The sequence below is a fragment of the Pezoporus occidentalis genome, unplaced genomic scaffold, assembly GCF_034315485.1.
Source record: "Pezoporus occidentalis ecotype Australia unplaced genomic scaffold, CSIRO_AGI_Poc_V1 ctg40, whole genome shotgun sequence".
In the NCBI taxonomy this organism is placed as follows: domain Eukaryota; kingdom Metazoa; phylum Chordata; class Aves; order Psittaciformes; family Psittacidae; genus Pezoporus; species Pezoporus occidentalis.
Window position 1 is genome coordinate 4,720,721 of NW_026915725.1, and position 22,150 is coordinate 4,742,870.

The 22,150-nt window shown below is 35.8% G+C and overlaps 1 protein-coding gene across 1 annotated transcript in view; it reads right to left on the reverse strand.

Annotated features, from left to right (window-relative positions):
* Window positions 1-1,119: 1,119 nt before the first annotated feature.
* STAM (signal transducing adaptor molecule) overlaps window positions 1,120-22,150 on the reverse strand; it is a 38,462-nt gene continuing 17,431 nt past the window's right edge. Inside the window, exons 3-14 of the mRNA XM_062633686.1 lie at window positions 19,375-19,450; window positions 19,192-19,287; window positions 18,503-18,649; window positions 18,109-18,199; window positions 16,738-16,930; window positions 16,325-16,419; window positions 14,964-15,052; window positions 13,144-13,231; window positions 10,415-10,469; window positions 9,929-10,082; window positions 7,818-7,993; window positions 1,120-6,684 (exon numbers count right to left, since the gene is read on the reverse strand). Coding sequence (XP_062489670.1) covers window positions 6,435-6,684; window positions 7,818-7,993; window positions 9,929-10,082; window positions 10,415-10,469; window positions 13,144-13,231; window positions 14,964-15,052; window positions 16,325-16,419; window positions 16,738-16,930; window positions 18,109-18,199; window positions 18,503-18,649; window positions 19,192-19,287; window positions 19,375-19,450 — 1,510 coding nt within the window. The 3' untranslated portion in view covers window positions 1,120-6,434. The remainder of the gene's footprint in view (window positions 6,685-7,817; window positions 7,994-9,928; window positions 10,083-10,414; window positions 10,470-13,143; window positions 13,232-14,963; window positions 15,053-16,324; window positions 16,420-16,737; window positions 16,931-18,108; window positions 18,200-18,502; window positions 18,650-19,191; window positions 19,288-19,374; window positions 19,451-22,150) is intronic.

Below are 22,150 nucleotides of genomic sequence, written 5' to 3' on the forward strand. Positions count from 1 at the left end.
AAGTGAAGGTCATTTGTTTGATCCCCTTAAACACAGACTGATGCTTATTTTACCTGTTGCCCAGATCCATGGCATTAGGTCTTAAAATAAGCCTTGAAGACTATGATGGAGCAAACTCTCACAGTATTTTCATCATAGGCCTCTCAACAGAAACATTTTCTCTGTCCAAAAGAAAAGGTCAGTAAAGAAAACTCAATATAAATTCTCCCTCGCTGTTCCAAATCAGAGACATTAAATGTTTAATTTCTACACTATCTGTAGGACTTTTAATTCCGTCATCTGAATTGATACTCTTTTGAAACACAGAAATTATCATACTGAATGAACCCACAGTCCCCAAAATCACCCACCCTAAGCATGTAGCTCACATTTTTGGGAAGAACAGGCCAAACTGGTAATCTGCTGCCCACTGCTCCCGAAGCCCCATGATGATCTCAGATGCTCACATTGATTTGAGCAAGAAACCCATGAAGTTTAGCATTGTTTTAAGCACATATCATCCATCTGCCAAGACCACCACGTTTCAGCTGTGGCAGTATCTTATACAGTAATGTAGATACACAGAGCAGGCTGTAGCCTGATCTTCAGTTCATTTCACAAAGAGCAGACAACCAAGTTTAATGCTACTTTGCATTAACTGTGATCAGAAATGGAATTAACTGTCAAATAATTGTGTGAGTTAACTGTTAAGCTGCCAGTAGTATCTGCTTATTGATCTGTGTATATACACATTAGACAGTACAGTTACAGTTGTTTTCATTGTTCTTTACCACCCCTTTAAAATACCCATGCTGTATTTCTCACCAAAAAAGAACATGCAGCGTACTTGAAATAAGATGTACAATGTACTACTTGGATTTTAGCTAAAGGAAGTTAAAGACAGCTTAAAAACCTTTACAAGTACAAATAATATAATTATGTGTATGCCATCACATAAAAGAACAAAAATTCCCCAAAATTCCAGAACCCAAACCTCACCCCTACCTCTCCTGTAATCAGAAAATGTGAGCTAAATGCTTCTAACACACCATGCCTATTGCTGCTCCAAGTCCCTCCAGCAAATGAAGTCCTTTTCTGATTAGTCTTCCATGAAATTTATAAATTAACTTTGCAACATAATGAACTAAATACTCCAACTTTAATATTTTGCATTCATACCAAAAGCAATTAACAGTTTTTACAAATAGTGTTATTTACTAAAACAGTTCTTGTACAACAGTGCAGTATATCTAAATATATACATATGCCAACATCAAAGGGAGCATCAAACCAAACAAAACCAAAAATGCACTTTGCTACTGAGTACACTTTATTAAAACCAAAGCACACTGCAGCAGGCTTCTTTTCTTTTTCATGACAGAGACAAAAATTATTTGGATTTCCAGAAACACATGCAGGAGAGAACAAAAGCTCCCACCACCTTTTGCGAAGGCAGCAGCATGAAAAGTGAACCTTAGAGCTGCAATTTTACATGGTAGCAAATGGAATGTTTTTAAAACACAAAACATCCTAATTTAAGAAACAAGGCTTCAGAAAAGTACATCATTTTTACACATTGGAGAAAAAAGTTCAAAGGTCAAGGCCCTTCCATATTCTACTGTGGTGCTGGATAGTATGCGCACATGAAGGTTAATATTCTTCACTGCAGCTGAAAATGAGAAAGGACTAGCTGCAGTGGAGCTGGTCAGCTTTACTAAGGCTGAATAACAGAGTAAAAAATGATTCTGCCTGCTCTTAGCAATGGAGGCTTTTGTAACTTGTACTTTACCTTTTTAGTTAAAAATAATCTCCTTGAGTTCTTAACTGGAAAAATTATGCTCCCATGTTCTTCAAAACCAACACACGCATCTTCTCCAAGGGAAGCTGCAGTTACGCAGTTCAAAGTGCCAGTGTAGCTGCTGTAATTAGAAATGTTCTTTTTCATCCCGTCTGTGAAACCCAGCAGGCAAGGAATAAGGTAAGACCTTTATATGTAAAGACTGCACAGATATTTGTTTAAATATAAGTGAAAAATAAGGTAAGTCATATTAGAGAAAATACTAAACAAAGTGGAGAATGAGGTATTAAGCAGTTCTCCAGTGTAAATCTGATGTTCCTGCCATCTAGATGAAATCAGAGAACTATAATAGCAGCCTAGATTTGATCAGCAAAATATATACACTATTAAATGCAAATTTCTCTCCTTTGTTAATCTAAGCATTTCCACCCTGGCAGAATTCTCTGAAGTTCCAGTTACTCAAATTCAGTTTCCCCACCTCAAAATTCATGAACAATAGCTGTACCATGAGGGCAAAAATGCTGCTCCACACCTGCTGAGAAGCATGCTGCAATTCTTCTGGTTTGTTCCTTTTAACCGTTGCTTTACTGCTGTCTATTATCCTTTGGCCAGTAATGTTAAATGCACATCTACACGGGTACCAAAGAAAGATGGGGAAATCTGTTGCCACTGTTCCTCCATCTGCACACTGGAACACACTGCCACGGCATCAGCGTAGCAACTTCTAACCACTGCCTCAGTGTTTTACCTGGGATGCATTACAATAAATCTTGACAACTTTGTTATGAGATGATACACATGGGTAAACAGGCTTTGTTTATAGAAGTAAAATGCACAGAAGGCACTTTCCAGCATTTGCCTCAGTTCATGACAATCAACCACCAAAATACCCCTTCTAAAGTTAATGAACATTTTTGTATGCCTTAATGAAAGGGTTAAACAACAAAGGGTTATACAAAATAGTATGAAAACATTTTAGCCTTTCATTGACAAGGTTGCATGTAAAGAAACAAGACATTCAATAATTCCGTCTTCTACTGAAACACAAATAACATATTTCCAGGAATTCTTAACTTTCAAACAGATTAACTTTCTGGCACTTCATTTATTTGCTGAAAAGCTTTTCCATACAGTAGCTGAACATGTGCTTTCACCCTTTCACCCATGTTTCAGTGTTCAATACTATAGTAAGACAGAACATACATGAACTTGGTCAAAACAATGCATAAATGAGGAATCTCACAATAAATCACAACAGAGAAGCACCAGAAATGACATCTCCAGGTTCATGATACCAAACTGGCAGAGAGGAGGTGAACTGAAATGTAATTGCTAAATTATCAGTTACAGAGGATACAAGAGGATGAGTGAAGGAATTAGTGCAATGACAGCATCTAGCAAGGCAGGAGGAGGCATCAGTTCAGAGTATCTAGCATAAGGGACACAAACAACTGAGAAGACAAATAATCTTTTCTGATAAATGAGAAAAATCAACATGAAGTTATACAGCTCCAAATTCAATTTAATCTGAAAATTGCATCTGAAATGGAAAATGTGGGATGCAACAGAAACACAAAGACCCTGAACCTAAAATTCTAGGGATCTACTGCACAAATTGTGGACAATGAAAACTGATTCTAAGTCAACTAAAATTCACAATTTGTTACAGGAGATACTTTAGAGCAGTGAGTTAGGGTTGTTCAGCCTGGAGAAGGGGAGGCTCAGGGGAGACCTTTGAGCAGCTTCCAGTACCTAAAGGGGGCCTAGAAGAAGTCTGAAGAGGGACTTCTCTTACAAGGGCATGTAGTGATAGCACAAGGGGGGATGGCTTTAAACTGACAGAGAGGAGATTTAGATTAGATACTATGAAAAAATTCTTCACTCTGAGGGTGGTGAGGCACCGGCACAGGTTGCTCAAAGAAGCTGTGGCTGCCCCATCCCTCCTGGCAGTGCTCAAGGCCAGGCTGGATGGGGCTTTGAGCAACCTGGTCTAGTGGAAGGTGTCCCTGCCCATGGCAGAGGGGTTGAACTAGATGATTTTTAAGGTCCCTTCCAACCCCAACTATTCTATGATTCTATGACTAATAAAGACAAGAAGGAAAATAAGAAGTGTCCGTCTTTTCTTTTTTTTTCCAGAGCTTTCAGTATACTGAATTTATAGTGGCATCACATTAGACAGTGTTATTCGGTCACGATGAACACAAATGAAAGGTGATTTTCGTTTTCTTAAAGACGGATAAATGCCCAAAATAAGCAAGTTGAAAAAGCAGAAGAACTTAAGATTACACATAAGTTTTCAGCTTTCAAAGGAGGAACCAGGAATAAGCATTCCTGTGTGTTAAGGAAAGAAGACTTCCAAAATTTTAAAAACAAAGACAAATTAGTAACAAAAAGTATTTCTGTTGAGTCATTTCTGCACAGAAGTTCCATAGGTCTTTATTACGGAACATGTGACACAACATGTGAAAACCTAAGACTGCAAACAGTCAGTGCCAACTGGATGATTTTGGTGCTTCAAGCTTCTCCTTGAATCGGGGTGTAAGAACTACAGATTAAACAGTCATGTTCACTTTTGTGTAAAGCCGTCACCTCTATACACATTGTTTCTCTGCTTTTGCAATCGGATACCCAAAGCATACAGAGAACATTATCTAAATGATGCTACATGCTCTTTCTTAAGAAAATCACCTCTTCAATTTATTAAAAATTACCTATGACACAATACCTTGGAATTATTTTTTTTTTTTAGTATTTCCTTTCAGATTCCACAGACTTTTGTGATGGCACCAAGCACTGAAGTAATGACAGTTTGTAAGGGTGCTTCAGTATTCTGGAGGAAAAAAATAATATGTGAAACCATTAGTACCAAACTAGCCAGCTGGCTAGAACATCCCCAGCTGGAACACGTCAGCTCTGGGCATGTTTTGTAGCCACCCCACTTGGAAGTTATGCAAAGCAGTCATTTGAAAGCATTAACAGGCAAAATACCTGTGTCTATTAAAATAGTGAAACAAAGGCATGTCAGGTAACTGTGCAGGAGTGTATGGGATAACTGAAATCAGCTTACAGTATAATGTACAATTGCAAACTTTAAGTCCAGAAGTATCACACTAAAACAGAGTACACAAAAGTGAACAATTTCCGACATACATACTAACAAGTCTGAAAACACAGATCTTGTGGTGAAGCCATCTAGTATTGCTCTAAGTGGAGTCAGAGTTGCTGGAAAAGATAAGAGGAAAGCAGGATGTATTAACAGACTGAATACAAATGCAAAGCAACAACAGTCTTTGTACAAGAAACTGTGATCAAGCATATCTAAAACACCGTCTTCTGTTATCGTGGGGTTTTTTGCAGCACCTCAGCTACAGAAAGAAAATAGCATGCCTTAAAGAGCCACCTGGCTAAATTACTGAGAAATGCAAGGATTTAAAAAAAGACTAATGCACATTGCTGCAGAAGAGGGTTCAAAGTAACCGGAAAGTGAATGAAAATAAGATAACTGTTCACACTACAGAAGGGCTAATAAACTCAAATGGTACAACTGGAAATTGAAACAGATGTTTAAGGCAGAAGTGTGTGTGTAGAACAGTAAACAGAACAAATTGCTAAGCAAGGCCACAAGAGATAAAATAAAGCCCTGAAGGTTTGTTTAGCAAAGTATTTTAAATGTCCATAAATTCTTCATGTTCTAATTAAGAAAACTTGAATAGTGTTACTCATGTTGTGTATCCCAGTTTAAAACTGCATCACTTCTCTTCCAGCTCAACTCCTCTGTCTTTGGTGTAATCTCTACCAACAAACACAGAATATAGTTCTGGTTCTCACTGTAGAAAACAACTTGGAAAAAATAAATTATGTGCTTCTTATGATAAAATGCAAGATCCTGATCTGTTGCATGGTCCCATGATATGTTTAGCAGCCTCTGAATAGTAGTTTTAAGTTATTAATTATATCTGAAGCAGAATCATAATTTGCTGTTATCCCCCCAAATCAATTGTTAGTTAATTAGTTTACTTTGGTAGATAAGCCATCTAATAGGCATGATACTCTTGTGTTCAGTTCAAGAAGTAATGAAACCTAGACTCAGATACATTTGTAAATTCATATGTAGACTTTAGCTCGTAAGTGTAACCATGATATGCAAAATTACTGATTTTCCTGCATTGGAAAAAGACACCACATATGTCATAAAACTAGACAAAACTATGAAACATGGTTGTCAGTTCATGATTAAAATAAAATAGTAAAGTAAATTATTTTTAGACATTGTGTTAAATATATTCACATGATCACGACAGCTATACGACATGGCCACTATTGCAAGCACACACTATATGTACATAACATATATGCCACAACAGTTTGCAAGTGTTGAGTTTTCACAAAGTAGCCAATTTTACCAGACATAAATAATCTTGTACCAATTTTTAGGCATTTTAAAAGGAATTAAATGTCCTAAATATATCCGTTCCTCTGCAAAATTAAGAAGAAAAAAAATCCTAAAAAGTCAGTGCAAATTGAACTTGTTCACCAAGATAGATTCTTATTAAGCTGAGGATAAACAAAGTTTAATAGATTAAAGGAAGAAACTCATAGAACTGCCAACTGCCTTTAGCAGAAGTTAAAGAAGACTAGGAATCAGAAGTCCTGGATCCTATAGCAGAGCCTTCTGTGAGTAGCTATGCTGTGGTTGCTGAGGTGGCTGAGGCTGTGGTTGCTGTGGAGGTGCTTGTTGACTGCCTGCTGTCTGTGGCAGAGATGTGGATGGTAAGTTATAGTTTGGCACCTGGGACATATTAGTTCCAGTGTTCTGATAAGCAGTGACATCAACAGTAGCAGGTGGTGGACTATACACTGAAGCCTGGTTAGAGTAAGTATTTCCAGCCACAGAGCCAACCATTGCACTGGGAAAAAAAGAAGTAAAAAGTTGAATTGGCAAACAATGTACCAACAGAACACAACACTTTATTGCATCCTCCACTGTTCTACACGCACACACAAAACTCTCCTAACTCTGGACACCTTGCATATTTAAAACTGTAGCCAGTGAATATTCCAATTAAAACTCAAAGACACTCCTCAGATTTAAACACACCTAACACACCTCCCCCACTGAGTTAAAACTAGACTGAATCTACTTTATTTTATTTTAATGTGGAATGTGGAATCACATCTATCTTCCATTCTGCTCATGAAAACAAACCAAAACTCAGCTGTTTCAAATAGTGAACCAAGTCAAGTGAAACATGCAGAAACTGGCTTTATCAATGTATGTCTTACCACTCAAAACATGTAACTTCTGGGGACAGAGACTAACCAATGCTTTAATAACTCAAGATGGATGTCTCTCCCAACTTTATAAAATAAAATTAGTTTATACAGACAGCAATAATTAATAACCCCCAACCTAATTTTTCTTAAGGTCAACTCAAAACTTTTTCATATTATGGGTAGTTTAGCCAAAGCTTAGCATCTTTGGGCATCCACGCAAAACACAGCCACTTGTAGCTCCTTTACATGGGGAAGCCATGTAACTTCCAGTAAGTATTCATAGCCCAATCGCTTCCTTTCCAAACTGAGCAGAATTCTCCCCATGTTTCTACAGTCAAATATTTGAGAACAATACAATACATACTATCTCAGAAATTATGCAAAGCCAGCCAGAGCAGCAGATATCATCATCATTAAATGTCTATTAAAAGTTATCATAAAAAGTCATGTCTATAGCACTTTCTCTATTTTTTCTTTTATATAAAAGAAATAGATATAAATCATATATTCCTCATGTACAAAATAAAAACCTAGAGAAAATCATTAAAAAAAAAAAAGAAGGTAAAATTTGAAGTTTGTCAGGAATTTTTACCAAATTCACAACACCACCAAAAAGCACACTGGAAATAATTGCACTGAAGTTTCTGTCAGTTCCATTTAAAATTATACTTCTAGAAGAAAAAAAAAAAAATCTCCTTTAAATATTTCCTGTCGCTCTGTATGTTTAAATTCATCTAAACTTGAATAGGAAAATATTTAAGATTACTTTGTGTAGGATGCCTGTGCAGGCTGACCAGGCAGTACTGAGCTGGCAGATGGAGTAACTGTGCCTTGGCTAAGAGAAGACAGCTGCTCAGGAGGAAGGTTGTAGCCTTGAATATGGCCCATCTGTGCACTCCCTGCCACCAAATACGCATTGCTTTGAGGTTGCCCAGGATAAACCTAGGAAGTTAAATAAAGGAATATTAAAAACAAAATACAAGAAAATTTGGTATTCAATATCTGACTTTAGAACTCAAAATACAGACTCTCAAACCTTTCTATTTCAGACGTTTTAATAGACAGCAACTGATTGTCTCCAATTAAGTGTCACAATGCAAAAAAAACAATTATCAGATTTTCAAAGGACATTATTTACATTTCTAATCTCAGGCTTCAGTACCAGAAAGGTCGAACAGTTTACTGGAAAACTTGTATTCCAAATTTTATTTTAATGACTAACGCTCATGCTAACTACTTTTGAATGAAAATACCAAAGAATTTAAATCATGTAACAAATAACAGCCCAGAGGAGAATACTTTTTTGATGCCCAGATGACTTTCATAAGGTATAATCACTAAAATGGAAAGTCAGTAATGTATTGGTTTTGTGTCGTTACTTAACCTGTCATATCACGTAACTGTTGAGATTGCCATTACAGAATTGTTTGAGTGGGACAGAAGAGAAAATTTGAACTGAATATAAGGTAATGTTTTACAACTAGAGGACTAGCTTGTTAGCAGATGAGTCAACTAAATCAAGATTGAATTTGTAAACTGAATTTAATAGTGAATTATTTGGTTTAACACGAATTACCAGAAGAATTATCAAGTTTCATGCACAACTTACATGTGTTCATGTAAGTTTATGATATACAGCTCTTCTATCTTAAACTCCATGAATTGCAGGTGACATTCATAGAAGCAAAGGCATGAGACTTCTTAACTTCTCAGAACTTTATACTGGCTCATCTTCACCATAAAATCCAGTTTTTCACTTTAAGAATCCCCAGAAACATGCCCATTTAAAAAATATTAAAATTATTTGATAGGGTCACGATATGATTGCTTATCACAACAACATTTGAATGGAAGACAATATTCCTCTTAATGACACTGAAAAAACATATATTATCTTCTTTAAAAGCCACTGAACGTACATATTTGTTGGAAGCTACTAGATTATTGGAAAAAAACAAAACAAACAAACCCAAAGCCATTTGAAATGTTATATATTCCTATAAACAGGAAAAGACTACAGGAAGTGTGTATTAGACTATGGAATTAAATGTTTAAGTGTTTAAAAGACCTTTGAAAAATACCATAGTATATGAATAAGCCAAAAGACCTACCCAGAGATAAGAGTCAATTATATGGAAATGCTGCCATGAAAGAACTATAATTCTTAACTTCAATAATTTGAACGCTAAATGCTCTCTACTGATATTTCAAAAAAAGGAAACTAAAAGAAGAAGTTGAATTTACAGTGGCATAATCTTAACCAGGAATTGTTCTCCTTTGGTTCTTTTTTTCTTTTTTGACCCACCATGCAAAGCTCTGGCAGCTTTCATTTTTAATTTTATGTGCACCTCAAAGCACAGGAGGGGTTTTTTCCTTGATCAAAAAGTACTGAACAGAAAAGAACCTGCAAAAGGAGAGTATCCAAAGCTTGCAGCTGAAAACAAACAGTATTTTATTGGGGGGGTTGTTTTTTTTGCTGGGGTTTGGTTTTGTTTTTTTTTTTACATATTGTATTGAGAGAAAACACTGCTCTTTCATTTGAGATCATCTCTGAGAGTGCAAGATTATTTTAACCCAGCATTAAGGTAACAAAGATAATAAAATGAGGTTTCCAACTCAGGGAGTGAGGGGAGTGAGAATACAAGGACAGAAATAGGAAAAACTATTACTTGCAATCAACATGCTCCACCATACTTTATATATCAGTATATATTTATTTTAGTAATGTAGAGAAGTATAGTGTAAAAAAAATATTTGAGCAAGTTTTGTAAAAACCTTAGCTCATGAAAAACTGTTTATCAGTAACAATTTAAGAAATCAACCATAGCTCAGTAAGTACTTGATAGCCTAAATGGCCATTGGAAGTTACATACATACCTGAGAGCCAGAAGCGCCAGATGACTGCATGTAATACTGTTGGTTTTGTAGTTTTGCATACATGGAATACATAGGGTCTTCATTCATCAATTTGTTATACAAAGAAAGAGCCTCCATTGCTTTAACATTGAGCTCTGAAAGTTCTGAATGTTTCCTAGAAAACACATTTTGCAGTTTATTCTACAATTTAGATAACTTCAGTACAGAGCAGACAATACGAGGAACTTTCCACGAGGTGGGATATGCAACATATTCTTACTGCCTGTGAAGTGATGCCTGACAAGTGCCAGAATGTCAAATGGTACAATACTATAAAATATCATGTGACTATGGAAAAAAAAACCCTCATGCCTCATCCCAGATGAGAAGCTACTAATAAATATGCCTGTTTTCTTTTCCAGTGTTCTTAGAAACTAACATATGATTAAGCAGCAACACTTCTAAGACTGAATCTTAACATGAATCAAAATACATGACATTTTTTACCTGTCTATATCTTCCAACTTTTCATCTATGAGAGGTCCCATCTGGTGGCACATTGCTAGAATTGAAAGACATTAAAATCTATCAGAGTAATAAAGATTTCCACACTGTAGAGTCAAAAAGCAGCTTTTTTAAAAAAATTATCGGATAGAAAATGTGTGGATGCTAATTCTTTACGCTAAGAAAGTTATAGTAACAGAGGTAGTGTCACAAACAACGTAAGGATGAGATACAGCTGAAGTTTTCAGTAGTGGTATGGTTTTAAAAGTACATTTAAAAAACAAAATACAACTAGGGCAAAACAAAACATTTAACATCTGGGGAGCATAAAGCTGAAACTGTTTTGCGTAAAAAAGTTCAGGTAAATCTGAAAGGCAAGCTCTTCTTCAAGAAGGAAAATCTGCCACTGCAACCTAGACCATGTGCTCAACTAACATTGCTACAGAAAGACTATATATGAAAACAATGAAAGGGGAAACAGGTTCCAATGATTCAAATAATGTGCACATCAAAGACACTTACAGCACTTTGCTATCTCACTGGAATCCTAATAGGGGTAAGGGGACTTTTTCAAACCACTAACACATGCAAAACAAAAACCAAACAAGAACACAAAAATTTACCAGAAGTAGAATGGAAAAGCATAAAAATAAACAAAAATGCACCCCTTGCCAACTTTCAGCACAATTACATGGGGTTCATGTAATTGCCAAGCAAACCACAGTTAACTAGCAAAAAGAAAGAGTCTGCCAAATGTGAAACAGGGTAGCTGGAAGGGGATGCTACAGTCTAACCCAACTCCAGAATGCAAGATGTGACCACTTATTCAAGCAATGAAATATTTACTAATCAAGATATGCGTTTAATCCCAAGCACCATTCAACATTAAAACTGAGAGATAAGAAAAGGCATCAAAGTTGATCTAAATGCATTATAAGCAGCTGTGAAACACTGTCTTCACTCCCAGTCTTCCCAAATTAAGAGATGCAGAAGGTCCTGAAAGCCTCTGGCCATGACTGGTCAAAGAGCACCACTGATGTGTTCCTTGGAGGCAATTCCAGGTAAAAAAGGACATGTATAAAAGGCACCTATCTGCTTCTTTGAACCTGGGATCAATAATACATTGGCAGAAACACTGGGAAAAGATGTAAAACCCAGTGTAAGTTATGCCTATTTTTATGTGGAACAGAGTATGTCAAAGGCATGAGAAGGATTGATTAGATTTCTGTACGCTAACATGATGATTGCACTGCTGCCAACCACAAACCCTCGGCTCTGCAAAGTGTTGGGATGAGCTCGCCAATGTAAAGATGTTTGTGACTGGACAACTGGATGGCAGAAGAAAATGAAGTGGTTTGATCAGCACCTGCCACCACTGATATGAACAAAAGATCCAACACACATCTATAACAAAATGCCCAGAATCTATGCCAAAAATAGTAGCTGCCCAAGGCCTACTTGAGTGTAAATACAGTCATGCATATGCCATTGTAGAACTATGTGCAGCCATGTGTTTGCCAAGTACTGTTGTAGGTAGCTGGGAAGCTATCATATGACTACACTACAGCTTTCAGATTCCAGGAGCAGTCACATGGTTTAATATAAAATTCATCATTGTTCTAAGGATCTCACAATGTGTTTTGAAAGGAGATCCTAATGTAAGCCATATCTGGAGGTTGGTTGACAGGCATACCTTTAATTTCTTTACCTCTGTCTTGGACCAGATATAGGCAATCTGCTTCTTAGACAACAGCCTCTGTAGCTATATTTGGTACTATTGGAAAGAATAAAACCATTCATGTTTCTTTTTACCCTTCTTTAGCTTTAGTGGAACTAGAATACATGCAGACATGTCACTGATGTGCAGTACCTAAAAAGGGAATTTTTTTTTTACAGGTATGATGAACCAGGTGGGTGTGGAAAGACAGGTATTATCCAAAAGCTTTCAAAGCATATGCACTTTTTTCTGACTTACTTCTAGACAGGTAGGTCTGGAATGTGCCATTTTCTTTAAAAAATTCTTGTCCTCTCTGAATTGTCAATAAAATAAAAAATTGTTGATAAAAAGCCAACGTTGTCTTATAATAAGTTTCTTTAGTTCCTTCTCCAAAGTTCGCTCGCAAAAATTTTGATACATCTATCAACCCAGGTAAAATGGTCTACAAGGCCTCTTTGAAGAGGTAGTCTGAATAATTTGAGCTTAAAGAACTAGTCTATTTTGTAGCACTCTAAAGAATTTGTTAATATTAAAGTCCTACAGAAATACACGATGTGAAAAGCACATGTGGGATACCCACAGGCCTATTTAAGCCTCAGTAGTATTTCTGCTTCCTCTCATGGAATCTTCCTCACACTCCTTTTGCAACTCATGCTGTGCTACTTTATGAAGGGGAAAAAAAAAGGAAAAATAAAGGATAAATAAGACTGAAAAGCATTCCCAGCTCTTGAAAAAAAAAAAAAAAAGAACAGAGAATACATATTTTTAGAGAGGAGTGGACTTTTTTTATTTTAAAACTTTGCACTTTAGTCTCTTAGATATGGGAAACAGGAAGTCAGAAGATAATTACAGCTCAAGCCCTTCTGCATGCTTGTAGCGTGAACATGAAGCTGAAATAGTTTCAGCTTAGTTTCAATTAGGTTTGATAGAGGTAATTAGTATTATTAGTAATTAGTATTATATAATTACAGAGATGAAAACAACAACAACAAAAAAAACAGTAACATCTTCTTACCCTCAAGATGAAGCAATTCTGGGAGGTCTGGCTGGTCATCAGATGGATCCGCACTTTGTAACATCTGCAAGAGTTGGTCCATTTTGTCCTAGAACACAAATTGTGTAATTAGGGCATATGTGGGTGTGGGAGAATTAACACTTTCAGCACAGTAAATTAGAGCAGCTATTTACAAAAGCCATTTTGACCTCTTGGGCTTTGGACTTAACTTCAAGAAAATACAAACCATGCATGCTACTCTACAGGAATGCAGATGCCCAAACAAGGGAAAGCCAAATGATAAAAACTGTTACCATTTCTTATCACAAGTGGATAAAAGCACAAGCAGAACGTGCAGAATACTCATTTCTAGGAGTCCTTCTAAATAGTATTTTCTGAGCAGTTTCTATTTTTCCCTTTCCCACTATTACAGATGCAATGTCACCACCTAGTGGGATTAGTGGAAATGTTTTGACAGAACGCATTGAGAGAATAATTTAAAAAGAAATGGGTACTTAAAACTAAATTCACTGAAAAACTATCCTGCATTCTGTAAGTGTATGAGGCCTATCTGCACATGAGCAATATCATCACTAACATATATGAAAGGTTTTTTTTAAGATGACATTTGGATAGTTTGCATGGTTGACTTCAGAGTAAGCCATCCTTCGTTAACCAGTTGAAATGCAACCCATTTATAAAAGTACCAAAGGGTAGAAAATTAATACGCATAAACTCTTTCAAAATTATGTCTTGGAGTAAACTATACTGCTTAACCAAACATTACATCTAAATGATTGAAAAAAAGTCATTTTTTAGCTGAGTGCTATTAAGTAAATAGCTTTTAACAGGCCAGAGTTATATAGAATCATAGAATCAACTAGGCTGGAAAAGGCAGTATCAAAGTGGAAACTAAAACCAAGTTTTTTCTTCCTTAATCCCATAAAAAGCAGGAAGAAGCCAGATGAACTACTTTCTTAAAAGAGTATGGTAATTTTAAAAAGAAGACAATAAAACATAAACCAACATGGAACCACAAAAGACAAAAGGAAGGCACCTCAAGGCGGGCCTGAGATAAGCTATTTCAGCAGATCACAAACTAATATCTGTTGGGAGGAAGGGTATTTGAGGCAGGAGTTAAACAGGACTTTAGGAAGGCAGTAACTCATCCTTCATTCAAAAAACAATTACTGAACCTAGTTGAGAAAGAAAGGGAACAATTCTAAAGACAGCAATTCTAAGCCCTCTGGTAGGGAAAGGGGAAAGATTAAAAGGAAAAAAAAGGTAGAAAAAAAGGCGGCAGAGGAAAACATCCTGGGCTCAGAGGGGAACCTTGCAGAATCACTGTGGAGAGATTGTGCAAATCTTGCTAAGTATAACTTACACAGAACAAAAAGCTCACAGTTTTCAGAGAAGGAAAGAGATCTTTCAGACTGGGGGAAGACAGTGGTGGTTACAGTGGAACTAAATCTAAAACAGTATTCAAGATGGGTATCTCCAAGGTATCTTGAAGTACTTAAAACAAACTTGAATGCAAATGTGTTACTCCACACCAAGCTTCTAGTTTGGAGGTGAACAGCTGTACAATCCTAGAGTAGGGCCCTAAATGGAATACAGTTTCCATATTCAGTTTCAGAAACTCCTAAGAACTTCAAAACACATGAACAAACTAGAATACTGCACTTTTTTTTTTTAATTAGTAACTTTCCCTTCCTATTCATTTTCTTTTGTTTATGTTCTCCTGATATTTCAAATTGGTTTTGAAATACATGATGAAAGGGTTAAACATCACATATTTAAATGTACCAGCAGTTGAAAATCAGTACTTTTATCATGCTTACTTCATCAATATAAACTGGTTCAGGCTCAGGTTCTATAGTCTCTACTTGAACTTCATCACTGAACTGCACCGTTTTCTTCTCAGCTTTCACTGTAAGATGAAATAGACAAGCAGTTTACTATAAAATAAAAATAAACAGAACAATGGCACAAGTATACAGCTAGCGTGTTGCTTAAGTTCTTCATATTTCAAATATCTACTGTGAGAATTTAAGAAAAAAATAGTATTTTGTTGACATTTGAAGGCAAAAACCTTCTCCACATACTTAATTTTTTAAAACAAATCTGTAAATTGCTTAACAGACATCAGTTCAGACAGGTTCAATTGAAACATGTCTTAGCAAGTAAATGTCTGTATTGCAGTCTCCCTGCACATAACATACTTGTTATTAAGTATCAAGAAAATAAATTAAGAAAGAGTAATTGGAAAAAATAGAGCTAATAAATCAGGATTAAGAGAACACTGCTAAAATCATCTATGACAAACCAGAGCCTTCTTTTCTCCAGAGCAAAGTATAGAATTGAAAGTTCTCAAATTCTGCTCTTCTTTCTTCATCAAATAGTACCTGCAAAAGCATCTTACTCTCCTGTAGTGGAGGCCACAATAAAAAAAAAAAACACAACCTACATATTTGGAAAAAAAGCCAAGTACTACTTTTATCATACTACTCTTATCAGTTTGTCTTAACATAGAACCGATGACCCCTACAGCATGTAATTCTGCTCATACCTATGGCACACTCGTATTGAAATCACAAGAGATTAATCTTGCAAACCCATCAGATTTACGGAAATCAGGTCTAGAATCTTAAAACCTTGTCGCATATTTAGTATTTGTATTAAATATTTACAGTAGGTTAGATGATAAAAATACATAGAAGATAAGCAGTGCAGAAGAAACCCTCTTTCCATTATGCACACATATATACCTACAGGATGGAGGTTTCTTGAATTGTCTGAACTGTGGTAACCTGACTCCAGTGACTATGTGCCCAGGGGCTTTCGGGTTTTCCTTGATTAGGTAGGTACCCTTGCAACTAAGCAAAAAGGCAATTTGGAAAAAAACTGCTGTTGCCTGCATCTCTCTAGATTTCAGTGGAGTTCTTAAGTAAGTCTCAAAGAAGCTACCGACAAAGCCAGCAGCAGACAGGACCATATTTTTCAGCAAATGCCAGCTTGGGCAACCTTGGTCTGACACAAACGTATGACTGTTGTTTGTGAGAGCAAAGCAAAGGCTTCTCAGTTTTGAGTATCATCTTAACTTGCAGCTGAACTCTATCATAAGGGAAGGTAAATCACTACAGAAGTATCCTGTGGGCCATGGCAAGGCTCAATATAGATACATAAATGTAATGTTACTTACTCATTTCTGGCTCAGCAGAAAGATCAGCTGTTACAAAGTTAGATGGAAACAATCCTATACCCTGATGAGTTTCACCTTTCCACCAATTTGGATCACTAAAGATAAAAAAATAATTAAAGCACCCACATATTAATAATACTCACATGAATCTTCCTAATAATTGCCTTGTATAAGGCATTTTTATTACTTGTACATAAATACAATTTGTATTCATGCAGAAATATTTATACAAGAATCTTTATGCAATTACATTTGCATGTAAAAAAATCTAGGAGATAACTAAATAAAGTATTTAATGTTTAAACATATTTTATCGCAATGGTATTCTAATGCATTCTTCTACGTAGGAGATATCCTAGCCAATTGATTTTTACAGTCTACTGTACTTCTAGTAAGCATCCTATATAAATTACCTGTCATCAAGGATAGTTATAAGTTCTCCAGCTTTAAAAGTTAATTCGTTGTCTTCAGCAGCCTCAAAATCATAGATTGCACGAACTTTTCGGCCTTCATGTTTGTGATTTGTCAAAAGGCTTGAGGTGCTCGGATACAAAGAGGAAAGTGTTGCTTGCTGTTGCCTTTGCTCTTTCAGTGACAGTTCAATAGCTACAAAAGAAGAGGCATTAACATGAAAATTCCCTATAAAAATAGTTTGAATTATATGAAAATTTAGCTCTGTGAAAACTTCTAATATATTGCCATTCCTGTTGCACCATGATCAACTTCTGCCTTTCACTTAGAAATAATGGTAAAAAACAAAAAAGATTGTTTACAACTAGAGAGCACAATCTGCCCAGAGATTTACTGAGGTTTTCAACATGCACAGGTTGAATAAATAGTACGTAAGTATGAACAGGATAACTCAGTGAAGTCATCCATTTTTTATTATTAAAATGCTGTTATTACCTTGAACTGATGTAAAGTATCAACATCCTTACTAATATATACATGATGTTGAACTTTCCACATCACTTGAAATATTAAAAAGATACAACTGCTCAGGCACACACTGTTTCTCTGTTAGATCAGGAGTTTGTAGCTTAGATACACAGAATCGCACAGATTTGTTAAAGTTGGAAGACACCTTGGAAGGTCATCTTGTTCAACCCCTGATCATGCAGGATCACCTGCAGCTGGCTGCCCAGGACCATGTCCAGATGGCTTCTGAATAGCTCCAAGGGTGGATACTCCACAACCTCCCTGAACAACCTCTGCCAGTGCTAAGCCCAAAGCCGTAATACATTCAAGGGCTAACACTTGATGCCTTTACATTGCTGAAGTTTGACATCAAAAACCAGTATCTCAACCAAAAAGATCAAACCAAAAGAGATAACTCTTCACACATGTCTCGTTAAGGATCATTAAATGACCATTAAATATACTTTAGTACAATAAATCAAAAGAAACCACCCTAGTTTTTTTTATTGGGACTGCAGTGAGACATTTGTAATTCACGCTTAGAGCAATCAAAGCCTCAAAGTATACCACAGAAGCAGTATTCAAAGGAATAAAAGTTTAGAGTACCCAAAATACTTTCATACAACTTATACTATAATCCGTATTTTGTCCATCCATCAAATGTTTAAATTGCAAGTGAATGTGCTTCACTTGCCCCAGAGAAAGGGAAAGGAATGGAAATCATAACCACAATCCATAAATATACTATTCATATAGGAATACCACAATCCATAAATACACTATTCATATAGGAAGCAAAACATTTGTTCCTGGTTTATTTGACATTTACCAATATATTCATTAGGTCAGCAAGTAAATGCACTCACCTTTAGCTAAATCCTCCTCTTCCTTTTTGTTGGCTACTGCACCAGGATCTTTGGCAACTAGAGCTGGACTTGCTTTTGCCTGTTCAGCAGCCTGGCCAAAGTGAAAGATGTAAAAATTAACTCAACAAAAAACTGACAATGCATTATGTTCACCATTTTGATCTGTATTCATCTGCAATGTAAAATTCTAAGGTAAGTCATAGCATTTTGAGATGATCTTTTGAGGTCCCTTCCAACCCTTGGGATTTCACCCTTCAAAGGAATGTTCTATTAAGACAAGACAGTTTTTATGTTTGACAAACACAAAATTCAAGACTGCAAACTATAAAATACGGAACTGAGACTAAAGAGAATTTGTGATGCCCTTTAAGAACACCCACAGAATTTAATATACCTGTGAACCAATAGCTGGAAAAGTAACTCCTTGCTCTTTAAGATTTTTTATCATAGCAGATATTAAACTAAGCTGTGGGTCATTCTTGAATTCATCAGTCCATTCCACCATAAGGGCTTTCAGCTTTTCACAAACTTTTGGATGACCCTGCAAGAACAGTAGAAACTAGTTACATAATGTAGGAATCTGTTCTAAATTACTTCATATAAAATAATTTCATGTTACTCTCAATATAAACTACATAAATACTTTATTTTCAAGTCAACTGTATCATTAAAGGATATCTTTGTTAGAAATAGAGACTAGTACACCAGCATTGTGTTTGTACAATACATACTAGGCCCAAAATAAAATAAAACAAGGTTATATATAAGCTCTGCATTATCTCCATTTCACCACATCTGTATTTAGCATTTCATTGCTGTTATTTAACATGAAAATGAATTTGTATACTTACAAATTAACACACCACGCACCACCTCCCACAGACAGAATATGTAAGTAGTGTCAAGTGGCATTCAGGAAGTTCTTTCTCACAGCCACAGTCTTCCCAGTAACCTTGTATCCTCCTCCCCAGCTCCCAGATTTCCAGTCTTCCAAAACTAGTTTCCATTCCACTTTCATATTACCCCAATTCTCTGTCTGATTTCACTTTTCTATGAATTGTATAAACCAATGCAATACATTACCTTATTCAACACATTGCTTACTTCACTGGCAAAATCTCTTGAACAGACTTCTAGATGAAAGATTTTACCACAGTTTGATACACAAGCTCCTAGAAGCTAAAGAAAGAAAGATTAAAACTCAGAGAATATATTTTGCAATATAATTGTTCACAAAGTGAAAGCATTACATTAAAAAGAACCTACTGTTAATGCTTGCATAGCAACATGGGGATCTTTATGGTTCACTCTCTTCATAATAGAACGGAGACAGTCCTTAGGCCTGAAAAACACAAGACAGATTTTAAAAGATGTAATGGAATGAACATTTCCTACTGTACACCTGATAACACTTACAAACAATAACATTGTCAGTAAATTATTTAGTAGCATATAAGTGCAACATTAAAAACAATAGATTTACACTTCTAGTAGTTGCACCCAGTTCTACCTGTAAGATTGCTAACTTTCTTACTTATCAAAATGTGTCAGTAAGTTACATTACCTTTTGTAGTTACAGCTAAATACTGTAAATATTCTAGAAACGCATAAAATCCCTTGCAGTTAGAGGACTGTAATTCTCTGTACTGCATGCACCCGCTCCTCCATATTTCACATACATATGTAAGGATATTTGCTTACATATTGATCACCGACACCCTTTTGTTAGGTTGATGAGGTTTTTTTATATTACCACCACTGTGTTCCTCAGAGTCTCTTCTCATCTACAGAGTATCATTCATAAAGAATATATGCAATAAACCAGGAAGCCCTAAAAGACCCTATTAGAACATTCTACATCAGTTTCAAAACCATTGAATACAGAATTCTAAGTATTATCTACACTGTGGTAGATAGTGCGAAAAACAAATTTAAGAAATAATTTGAATGGGAGTTTCAGACACAGTATAGCATACTAAAATCTGTGTGATTTTCTGTTGTTCTGTTGTCTTTAAAGGTAGTAGAAGGCTGAGAGAGGCTGGGGTAGGAACTGTGACTGGCGTAAAAGCATTACCTGTTGAATAGATCTGAAAAGGTACCCTGAAAGAGGGTAAGTAAGGAAAAAGGAAAAGAGGAGGTGTATTTAAACTAAGAGATTTGATGTATTTCTGGAATATTTATGGTACCTTTTTGGGGTGGGGGAGTAAAGGCTACCAAAATTGTTTTTCTATTCAACTGATATCCAAGAACTAACATGAAACTCAGGTATAAGTTACACCACAGCTTGGCTATACTATATTTGGCAGTGTCTACATTTTACAGAAATGTCCACCTCATATTTAGTAGTACTAATTTTAGAAAATGCTATCACACAGCAAGACTACTTATCACTCAGTGTATACCTTCATATAACCAACTATTAAAAATAAAGGCTATAAGGCAAGCACTGCCTTTTATCTATTAATTATCCATGCATTATCATGCATTCACTTTAACTGAGAAAGAATACAGGCCAAAATTTTCAGAAATAACTGATTTTTTTAACCATTAATTTAATAGTAGGATTACCCATGTGATACAAGTGTGAGCACAAAAAAGCACATGTCCATTAATTGTTAAACCAGTATTTATAAAGGTAGGGTGCAGGTTCAAGAGCTTAGCAGTTCAGGAACAGCACCATTAGCCTGACATTTTTATTAAGGAATCCCAAGTCTTATTAAAAAGTAATAAAGTTTCAAGAAAGCCTCAAAGGCAAATAATGTTCCATACATGTCAAGTAAAATTTTGAAGAGGCAAAAAACCACGTAAACCCCTCAGTAATTCATAAGAATACCTTATCTATTTGCTCACATATTTAACAGAAATTATCACTATTTGAGTGTTACTGTTCTAACATGCTCCAACAGTAAAAAAAAAATAATCTTTTCCTTGTATCTACACCAAAAAAAAACAACAACCCAGGCTTACTGATGTTTAGTCACACAGACTAAGAATCCCTATTCTAGACAAATCTGTAATCCTTATTTTTACTTCAAATTAATCCATCATACAATTTAGCTTGTAAAAGAAAGTGAAAAGCATTATACAGAAATTTGAGGGAAGGCACATGCCCCATGAGAACAGAATTCTATGTGTTTCTTAGACACCTCTCCAGACGCTATACAAATATTGGTCCACAGTTCAGCTCCAACAGTTCTACAATCAAAATTTCAGAGGCAGCACAGTCAGCAGGAATAACAAATCAGTAAATGGAAAATAGGGAAAGATACAATAGAAGTTACAGCATTATATACAAATATATCCAAAAACTATTCACAACATATTTCAGTTTTAGAGTAAAAAAATACTGTATTTGATTGTGTTTTATTTAGCAAAGACAAAATTAACAGCAATTGAAATTTAAAATACTACTCTGCACAAAGCATTTAATACATTTTCAGAAATTTATTGTTCTGTTACAGTCTAAGGTAACTTGACTGTGGGGCTCATGACTACACAGGTGACTAAATTTTCCTCCTTGCTTCTTTAAAAACAAGCTAGTCAAAGAGCTTCCTGGTTAGCCTGTTAGACGTATACTGCAGTGCTACTGAGGTTAAGTAACTTGGGTGAACAAGGAAGGTTGGAAAGAAAGGAAGGTAGCTTGGAAGACTATCAAGCAAGCAGTTTTACTGTTGTCTCTTGTACAAACAGGCACAAAAACAACCAAGAAGAATCATCTAATCAGAATATTGACTCACTGAGGCAGTGATTAATCCAGAAGAAATCAAGACAGTTAGGCAAGCAGCAACATAGACAAACCATTTCCCAGTGACAATTTTTCCCAGCAGAGAGTGCTGCAATTAACATTTCTATTTTCTCAACTGTTGGTGAATTTTCACTGACTTCATTTTTTTTTCCAGCTGTCATTTTTATTAAGTAACTTTTCTGGAGAAAAACTGATGATATAGCTTCAAATATAAAAGTACAAAAGGTATAAATGTACAAAAGGTACAACCATCTCAAAGCAAACAGGGCTAACACTGAACTCACTGAGGAAGGAGTG